Source organism: Alosa sapidissima, chromosome 11, assembly GCF_018492685.1.
Source record: "Alosa sapidissima isolate fAloSap1 chromosome 11, fAloSap1.pri, whole genome shotgun sequence".
Taxonomy (NCBI): domain Eukaryota; kingdom Metazoa; phylum Chordata; class Actinopteri; order Clupeiformes; family Clupeidae; genus Alosa; species Alosa sapidissima.
Window position 1 is genome coordinate 35,024,089 of NC_055967.1, and position 10,000 is coordinate 35,034,088.

The window sequence follows — 10,000 nt, forward strand, 5'->3', positions numbered from 1 at the left end:
TCTCTCTCCTTTTGCGTCAAATCACTGCTCATGTCACTCGTCTAGTGTGCACACTGTACAAGCAATACTGTGGAAACGGTGAAAATTGACACAACGGAGTCACACACACGCACCACTCAGGGATCTCTGGCCTCACACACTCACACACTCACACACACCTCGTGGCCTTGTGCTGTTGTGTGCACGGGGAGGTCGTGAGGGTCAGGGCTTGTGTTTGTGTGATGCCTGTGTCAGTGTTTCCCACATAAATGAATTCTATTTGTGGTTCGTAGGTTTGCAGAATTAACTTGAATGCAACAGTTAAACAGGCATGTAGGTTCTTTGAGAGACAGAGACAAGGAGAGGCTGTGCAAAGGTGCACATAGCTCTACAATGAACAAATTCCATCCCATTTAAATAGTACAACATGGACAATCATTGTGTGGTGGTCAATGTTGATATTGTGGTGGGCCGCCACAAATGAGTCAATGTATGGGAAGCGCTGTGTGTTGTTAATCCCTTCATCATGGCCGTGTTTGTGTTCGTGTTTGGCCGCCGCAGTGAGGGCCTTGGCCTGCGTCTGTGTGATGGCCGTGTGTGTTAGTCCACTTCATCACCAGGCCTCTTTCACCACCCCTCCATGCGACTGGGCCGGCGGTGGGGGTACCCCCCCCCCCCCCTCCCAGCCCCAGGTACTGCCTCTGCTCTACCACCAGCCCCAGGTACTGCCTCTGCTCTACCACCAGCCCTTTAAGCATTGTACCAAGAGGTTTTTTCCCCTTCAACTCGTTGTATAAACTGACCTTTTGCAAGCACCACATGTGATGTGTGGGTGTAAGGGTGTGTTTGTGCATGTGCTTGTGGCACGTGCATGTACATGTATGTGTGTGTGTGTGTGTGTGTGTGCGTGTGTGTGCGTGTGTGCATGTGTGTGTGTGTACACTTACTAAAGGTCTTTGTTATCACCAACTCCCTGAGGTCTTACAGTAAGCTTGTACAGGGCTTCTCAGAGCTATTCCTTAGGCAGTGTTTCAGTTCTCTCCTGACTCTCCATCAGGTGAGCCTACCTGGGGGCTAAATAACGATCTTATGAACTTGTGCAGGTGAAGTACAGCATGAAGATACCTGAACTTAGGTGTATAGGACATTTCAGCAGTTGCCTGTAGCACAGCTTGAAATGTCGTACCTTCATCGCCTATAGTGAAGGCCTGAAGTGGACATTAGCTAGGTTAAGGCCAGTGTGTTGCACCTTCAACACTTATAGTGAAGGCCTGAAGTGGACATTAGCTAGGTTAAGGCCAGTGTAGTACCTTTAACACTTATAGTGAAGGCCTGAATAGCTGGTGGACTGTATAGCTGCAAGTTAAGAACAGTGTGTTTGAAAGAGCTGAGCTGCTGGTGGAGAACCATGTGACATGAAGCAAATGGTGCCTGTTGCCCGTGTGTGTGTGTGTGTGTGTGTGTGTGTGATAGGGAGTGAGAGTGGGATAACAATAGAGCCTACGTCCCACCCCACACGTGATGGATGTGTATTGGTAAGGGAGACTCCACTATACGCTTAACTACACCACTTGCAGTAGCACATCCTCCATACGCTTAACTACACCACTTGCAGTAGCACATCCTCCATACGCTTAACTACACCACTTGCAGTAGCACATCCTCCATACGCTGTCTGGCTGAGATGTTATCAGACACAATAAACATACACAGCCTCATCATGCTTAAAGGACTGGACTCAGTGTCCCAGAAGAATAATGACCTGCGCATACTTTTGTATGTGTGTGTGTGTATGTGTGTGTGTTTGCGTGTGTGTGTTGGTGTCTCTGTGCGCAGGTGTTTGTCTCTGACTGCTAGTGTCATGCTTTTTATTATATAAATAAGCCAGGATTTGTGCGCCATAAATGTGATCAGTGAAGCTACTCTGCAGAGAAGTAGGGGATTCCAGCTCATTCATGTGTAAGAGTGTGTGTGTGTGTGTGTGTGTGTGAGAGAGAGTGTGAATTCAGTGTGTTATTGTGTGTTATTGTCCTATGTCTATTCTGTCTCCTCACATTATTGATTAGGCAGTACTTTCTATTAGGGTTCTCTGGAACTGCTGAGTGTGTATTGCTATTTCATTTTGAGAGAAGGGTGTAGGTGAAAGAGACTTTTGAGGTGTCCTTTACTACCCTGAGACGACCATAAACATTCTTCACCTCCACATCGCAAAATAAACACAATAGAGCAGGCGAGTGGCAGAGTGTGGGGTGATGTGTGTGTGTATATGCATGTGTGTGTGTGTGTGTGTGTGTGTGGTGTTTCGGGGTTAATGCTTTGTCTAGACACGCTGCTCTAGTCGCTTCATTAAGCTGCCATTCCTCTACCGGCATCTCCTCTCCTTTCTCCTCCTCTCATCTTTCCTCCTCTCCTCTCCTCTCCTCTCCTCTCCTCTCATCTTTCCTCCTCTCCTCTCCTCTCTTCTCCTCTCCTCTCCTCTCTCCTCTCCTCTCATCTTTCCTCTCCTCTTTTCTCCTCTCCTCTCTTCTCCTCTCCTCTCCCCTCTCCTCTCATCTCCTCTCCTCTCTTCTCCTCTCTTCTCCTCTTTCCTCTCCTCCCCTCTCCTCTCCTCTCCTCTCCTCTCATCTTTCCTCTCCTCTCCTCTCCTCTCATCTTTCCTCTCCTCTCTTCTCCTCTCCTCTCCTCTCATCTTTCCTCTCTTCTCCTCTCCTCTCCTCCCCTCCCCTCCCCCCCTGCCCACTCCCCAGGCAGCAGAGCTGTGAAACTGGCCGGCACAGCTCTGAGGCTGGGGTAGAGGCTCTGCTAGTCCACAGAGGTCTATGGAAGCTTGGTGTCTGTGTATGTGTGTATGCGTGTGTGTGTGTGTGTTTTGTGGATAATCAGACTCTATCCTTCCTTGGCTTCAGTAAAAGAAAAAAGAAAGAGAGAGATAGAGATAAGGGAAGGAGAGAAAATGAGAGAAAAGGAGGGAGAGAGAGCAGAGGACCAGAGGGGGGAAGAGTGTTTTGGTGTGGTGGTCCGGACTTCCACTCCGCGTTCCTCTTTGATGTCGGCTGCAGACCGATCCGTGTGAGGCTCTCGAGACGGCCATTGAGAGAGGAAGGGTCTGCGCTGGCCGTGATTGGCTGAGAGCGGAGAGCGCAGGGGCTCCTCGGAGGCCTGGCGAGGGCTAGAGTGTCTGGACAGGAGGGCCTGCCGGGCCGGGTGTCATGGAGACCAGCGGGCCCTAATTAAAACAACCCACAAAGGAGAGGCCCACAGAAAAGAGCCTCCCCTCTCCCTCTCTCACACACACTTTTTCTCTCTATCTCCCTCTCTCTATCTCTCTATCTCCCTCTCTATCTATCTCTCACTCCCTCTCTCTCTCTCTCCCTCTTTCTCTCAATCTCCTTCTCTCTTTCTCTCTCTCTCCCTCTCTCTTTTTCTCTCTCTTCTGCTCTCTATCTCCCCCTCTCTCTATCTCTATCTCACTCTCACTCTTTCTCACTATCTTTCCCTCTCTATTTCCCCTCTCTCTCTTTTCCTCTGTTTTTCTTTCTTCCTCTCTCTCTCTCTCTTCCTCTTTCTCTCGTTCACTCTCTTGCTCTTGCTGTGTCTCTCTCTCTTTTTCTTTTTCTCTCTCCCTCTCTCTTTAAGCTTGTCTTCCTTTCATTTCAGCCTCCTTCATTCTCTTTGTCTGTCTGTATCCTTGTTGTGTGTGTCAGCCCTCTTTCTCCATCAGCAGCACACATCCCCCTTTTACCTCTTTACTCAGAAAGACGGAAATTCAGAAAGACGGAATTCCTGTAGTGCGGAGGTGAATCAGAGGCCTTTGCATACACTTTACATGCCCCTTTTTAAACAAAGCTAATTACACAACGCGCTAGGAGACTACTGAACCCTGGAGTCCATCAGCACAGAGGGTGGAGGAGCTGCTCACTGTCCCAAGCCCCCAGCGCCACAGTGACCTCTCACCCACCATGTTTGTTTCTCTCTGGACGCCGTGCTGAAGCTCAGCTGCCATGCATTGTTACACGAGTGTGAGCTTGGGAGATAACATTCCTGCCGTTTTACCCTGCTGTGTGTGTGTGTGTGTGTGTGTGATTTAATTGCTTATCTGCACAGTTTTAGTAGACTGGTGATTGAGTGACTCCCACAGTCAACCTCCCTGTGTAGGTCCTCCCACAGCAAGAATGTGAGCCTATGTGTGTGTGTGTGTGTGTGTGTGTGTACGTAAGTGCGTCTGTGTGTGAATGAGTTTGTGAATGTGTGCATGTGTACTTTGTGTGTGTGTGGGTGGGTGGGTGAGAAATGAAATGCTATGTTGCATGAGAGTACGTCACTGGTATGCCTGCTGTTATAACATCCAACAATAGCGTAAGGGTTCACTTCCCGAGGCCAGGGCAAAATGGCACTTTGAATTCAACTCCAATGGAGATTTATTTGTTCATTTCATAATAGCCATTGTCACACAAGGGCCTTAGGGGTGATGGAGTATAAACAGACTGTTCTGAGTATGAAGAAAATGTTGCTGGAGACCATACATTACACATGGTTAAGTATGCAAGCTTTGTATCTGTGTCTTGGGCATTAGCAGGGATGGTTCTGGTGTTATTGGATTTCAGTGTAGATTCAGAGATGAGGTCTGAAGCTGGTACAGGGGGAGACTGCGGGAGGTTGTGGGGTGTGTTTGGGCTGGGGCTGGATTGAGGACGAGAGATTACGGAGAGGATGGAGGTTTGGTTTTAAGCAATCTGAGAGATTGGGCAATAGCTGGATTAAGAGGGTGTGCTGTGTGGAGTGTGTGAGTTTTCCAGGGATGGGTTTATTCCGGGGAGGCATAGGGCTGCTCTCACACACACACACACACACACACACACAAACTCTCCCTTTTGATCTCTCTCTCACACACACATACAAAGTCAAATACTCACATGCTCACATATGTTGTGAAGAACCTATATGGCTATGGTCCTCCTGTGGTGAGCAGGCACATGCAATCATATGAAATATGAACACACACACATGAACACACATACATGCACACACACACAAACTAAGCTACAGCCATCTTCTCAACAGGCAACTTTGACCAAATTATTTTTAGTGTAAAATCCTGGCAAGGAGTGGTATAATCTGTGCCGTGACATCTGGCCTGGGGACTTATGGGATTACAGAGCCTTGCTTCCAATAGCACAGCAGGCACTCTATATTACAGGTTCTAGGGGCTTGGACCACACACACACACACACACTCTCTCTCTCTCTCTCTCTCTCTCTCTCTCTCTCACACACACACACACACACACTCTCTCTCTCTCACACTCACACACACACACTTGCGCACATTCAGGAATAGACCCACACGTTTGTATACCTGAACATAGCCTTTCTAGTCATTTCAGTCTACCAGGGAAGTGGTTGAACTACCTGCCTCCTCACTCCTATGCAAAACCTTTCCAAATGAGCATCATGATGCTCTGCTCAGGACATCCGTTGTGTCGCTCCACCTTTAAAACCTCCAGGGTTTATGAAACACTTAATGAAGGAAGTGTGCCTTGCCGTCTGTCAGAAATAGGTACCGAGAGCGATGCTGGGATTAAGGCTAATCTATAAGAGGACAGACAGTCACAGCTAGAACTGAAGGGAGGAGGCTGATTGGAACACTTAGCCTAACTTTAGCCTGACACATTCAACACGGTCACCGGGGCATGATATAAGCTGTAAGGCACACAAACACAGAGATACACACGGAGGCTACCACACACATATACTTACACACACATACACACACACATACACACACACACACACACACACACACACACACACTTATACAGGTCATTAGACTCATCTGGCTATACACAAAAACACACTGACATGCATATGGTATGTGTGTAATGATGAGGCGAAGATGGAGAGTCGAGAGAGAGAGAAGGGGGTGTGTGTGTGGAGGGGGGAGAGAAGGGTGTGTGTGTGTGGAGGGGGGAGAGGAGAGTGTGTGTGTGTGGAGGGGGGAGAAAAAACAGAGGTGAAGGAAAGAGACAGATATGGATGAGAGGAGGCCAGAGGGAAACAGAGGAGAGAGAGAGAGAGGGGGGGGGCAGGATGGAGGAGAAGTGAAGAAATGGTCAGGTCAGATTAAAAATGTCAGTAAACAGCATTCCAGAGGCACAGTAATGAAGACAAAATGTCAGTTTCCTGCCAGGCTTTTCCCAATCCGAAAATATCCCAAACTGATGGAATTTCTTAGCATGACAGAGATCCATTATGCCCCCTGAAAGAGAGAGAGCAGGAGAGAGGATAAGAGAGAGCAAGAACCCACCAGAAGTGTTAGGGACATTTGAAATACACATATGAGAAATCTCACATATGGGATTTAGGCCTAATTACTTACAACCACTGCTACACACTATACTCAAACTCAGACACACACACACACACACAAATACACACACACACACACACACACACACAAATACACACATACACACCAGGGCTTGAAAACGAAATTATTTTTCAAACGTTCCGTTCCGAACGGTTCAGGTAGGCCTATGTTTAACGTTTTCGTTCTTGCATGCGTTCCGCCACCAACATATCGGTCCTGAACCGGTTCGGAACGCAAAATATTGTTCGTTCTTAAAGTTCCGGCAGTGTTTGGCGGGCCTATCAAGTCTATTTTTGTGGACTTTACCTTAGAATAGACGTACTCATTATTTCCCCTTGATTTAGGCCTAGCCTATACCGTAGCTATGCCCAAAAATAATAAATCACAGGCGGCATCCAAAAACATTCAGATGGGCTATCCATCCCATAGCCTTCAGACTTACTGTAGGCCTAACCTATGCCTATAAATAATTTCTTATCAAAAATATTTCTGGATACGTGCTAAACTCCTTACCTGGTTGTAGCCTAAGTTTTATCCATATGGAGATCTTCAAAGGCTTGCGCTATAATTCCAACCCTGTTTATAAACGAACCTGTCTGTTGCTGACAAGGCCTATCCCAAATTTCCCGTTTAACTCTTCTACATAGAATAGGCTATAATTTCGCAAACATTTCAAATCCTGACTTTAAAACGACAAGGCGTGGACAGGCAAAATAGGCTATTAAATAGGCTATCAAGGCTATCTTGAATTTCCCCTTAAGGATCAATAAAGTATCTATCTATCTATCTATCTATCTTACGCATAGGCTACAAACAATTTCCAAATCAGTTTCAGTAGCCTACGCTACGAGCTGGCCTAAGATCCGAAGTGGCAGAGGGATAGGTTACAACAGCAAGACAAAATATACACATTTGGACCAAAGGTCCATTTATTCGTTTTTTTTTTTAAACTGCAGAAATCAAATTATTAGGCTGTTATATAGAGAACGGAAAAAAACGTTATTAACCGGTTTTGTGGATTTCAGAATAACGTTTCTGTTCCGGAACAGTTGAAGACCATTTTGTTTTCGTTTCCGTTTCCGCTCCTCGTAAAATTCCGTAAAATTCCGTTCGTTTTCGGTTTTCGTTTTCGTTCCTTGAACCGGTTCGGAGCCCTGATACACACACACACACACACACACACACACAGGGTACACACACAGTGTACACACGCAACATGGTGAACATGGTGCACCCTACATATAGCATGTTCAAAAATGGTCCATGTGTTGAGTCTGTCTGGGGGGGAATGATTATTTGCGTGTTATTACAGTAACAGGCTGATGTTGGAGGGCTATTTTAGTCCTGTTGTTTGCCCAGAGAAGCTCTGCAGTGTCCCAGAGTGAAGTCTTCCTCTCCCCAGGAGCTGCCCTCCCCTCCCCTCCCCTCCGACTTCGGCACCAGTGGAGGGTTTGTCTCTGTTGTGTTGTTGCCAGCATCTGGAGTTGAACAGTGGGTCAGCCACCCCTGTGTTGTTTTGATGTGGTGGAGAACAGCCAGAATGCTGCTGCTGCTGCTGATTCTGGTGTTTTGTATGTCTGTTATCTTTGTGTGTGTGTGTGTGTGAAATCGTTCCGCGATTCTGGTACAAAAGGCCTAGAAAGAGAGAGTGAGAGAGGCATTTTTCATCATAAAACCATTTGCGCAAACCCAGTTAAATGCATGTTTATTGGGATCTCCGTGCTGTCTTCCTCGTATTTCTTCCTGTCTCTTTTCTGTTTCCACTTCCTCTCCTCTTGTTCACGCTATCAACCTATTTCCCCTTTCTGATGGAATATCAATTATTCCTTATTTTCCTCCTCTTCTTGTTCTTCCTTTTCTTCTTTCACTCTGTCTGTCACTCTGTCTTTCTCTCTGCCCTTGTTTGGGGCCATGGTGTTAGTGTGGGAATCCTAGTGGTGTTTACCCAGTGGCTCTGGGGAGGGAGAGGAGTGGGGTTTCTGTGCGTCTGTGTGCAGTGGATCAGCGCTCAACATTTCCACTGCTCCCCACCGGGAGCCTTTCATCTCGTGGCTCTGGAATATAGGATGGGGTATTCACAAGGGCCCTGTGTGAATAACACACACACACACACACACACACACACACACACACACACACACACATACACCTTGTTGGAAAGCCACACAAGTAACGTGAGATTGTAATTCTGAAGATTATAATGTTCTGATGTTTGCTGAGTAGTTTGTGACTTTCATACCTGTTTTATTCTGATGTTTAGCCATGTTTCAGAAGCAAACTAACCTTTCATTCTCTCTCTCTTTGTTCCTTCTCTCTCTCTCTCTCTCTCTCTCTCTCTCTCTCTCTCTCTCTCTCTCTCAGGTATGGCCTCGCAAGTGCAGGTGTTTTCTCCGCAGCAGGCTCTGGCGTCCAGCGCCTTCTTTAGCGTGAAGAAGCTGAAGGTGGAGCCGGGCTGCGGCTGGGACATGACGGGCTACGGCTCGCACCCCCACCCGCACCACGCGCCGCACCACCCCCACCACCACCCGCACCAGCAGGGCAGCAAGAGTAGCGGAGGCCTCTGCGCCTCGCTGGCCGCACCCCCCGTGGGCCTCAAGGCGGCCGCGTTGCCCTACGAGCAGGCGCTCCTCTTCCCCACCAGCACGACCGCTCACATCCTGGTGGCCTCAGCGAGCTCCTCGGTCGCCGTGGCGCCGTTGCTAGGCAGTAGCCGTGGGAGCGCGGGAGGCGGGAGCAGCAGCGGAGGAGGCGGATCGGGAGCAGGAGCGGGTCACAACCTGACGCGGCGCAGCACGGTCAGTCTGCTGGACACGTACCAGCGGTGCGGCCTGAAGCGCAAGAGCGAGGAGTTGGAGCAGCACCTTCATCATCATCATCATCAACACCATCAGCAGCAACAGCAGCAGCAGCAGCAGCACAACCACAATCACAATCACAACCCCAACCACAATCACAACCCCTCCCAGACGACGGAGGAGCACACCATGACCCACAACGCCTCAGGCAGCAGTGGAGGAGGAGGTGGAGGAGGAGGAGGAGGAGGAGCAGGGGGAGGGGGAGTGGCAGCGGGGCACGCGGCAGCTCTCCCCGTTTCCTCGACAACGACCACAGCCGCCCCGCCAGCCGCAGCAACCACGGCAACCGCCACGGCAACAGCCGCGTCCACGGCGACGTCGAAGAACAGCAGCGGCAACAGCGAGGGCGACTACCAGCTGGTGCAGCACGAGATGCTCTGCTCGATGACCAACACCTACGAAGTGCTGGAGTTCCTCGGCCGCGGCACCTTCGGCCAGGTGGTCAAGTGCTGGAAGCGCGGCACTAGCGAGATTGTGGCCATCAAGATCCTCAAGAACCACCCGTCATACGCGCGGCAGGGCCAGATCGAGGTGAGCATCCTGGCGCGCCTGAGCACCGAGAGCGCCGACGACTACAACTTTGTGCGCGCCTACGAGTGCTTCCAGCACAAGAACCACACGTGCCTGGTGTTCGAGATGCTGGAGCAGAACCTGTACGACTTCCTGAAGCAGAACAAGTTCAGCCCTCTGCCTCTGCGCCACATCCGGCCCGTGCTGCAGCAGGTGGCCACGGCGCTCATGAAGCTCAAGAGCCTCGGCCTCATCCACGCCGACCTCAAGCCCGAGAACATCATGCTGGT

At 49.3% G+C, this 10,000-nt stretch overlaps 1 protein-coding gene across 3 annotated transcripts in view; it reads left to right on the forward strand.

Annotated features, from left to right (window-relative positions):
• hipk2 (homeodomain interacting protein kinase 2) overlaps positions 1–10,000 on the forward strand; it is an 80,329-nt gene that overhangs the window by 14,147 nt on the left and 56,182 nt on the right. For all 3 annotated transcript variants that reach the window (XR_006035199.1, XM_042110912.1, XM_042110913.1), the window contains exon 2: positions 8,707–10,000. This exon is cut by the window's right edge and continues 105 nt beyond it. Coding sequence is in view for 2 of the 3 variants with exons in the window: in XM_042110912.1 (XP_041966846.1) it covers positions 8,707–10,000 (1,294 nt within the window). In the remaining variant the exon portion in view is untranslated. The remainder of the gene's footprint in view (positions 1–8,706) is intronic.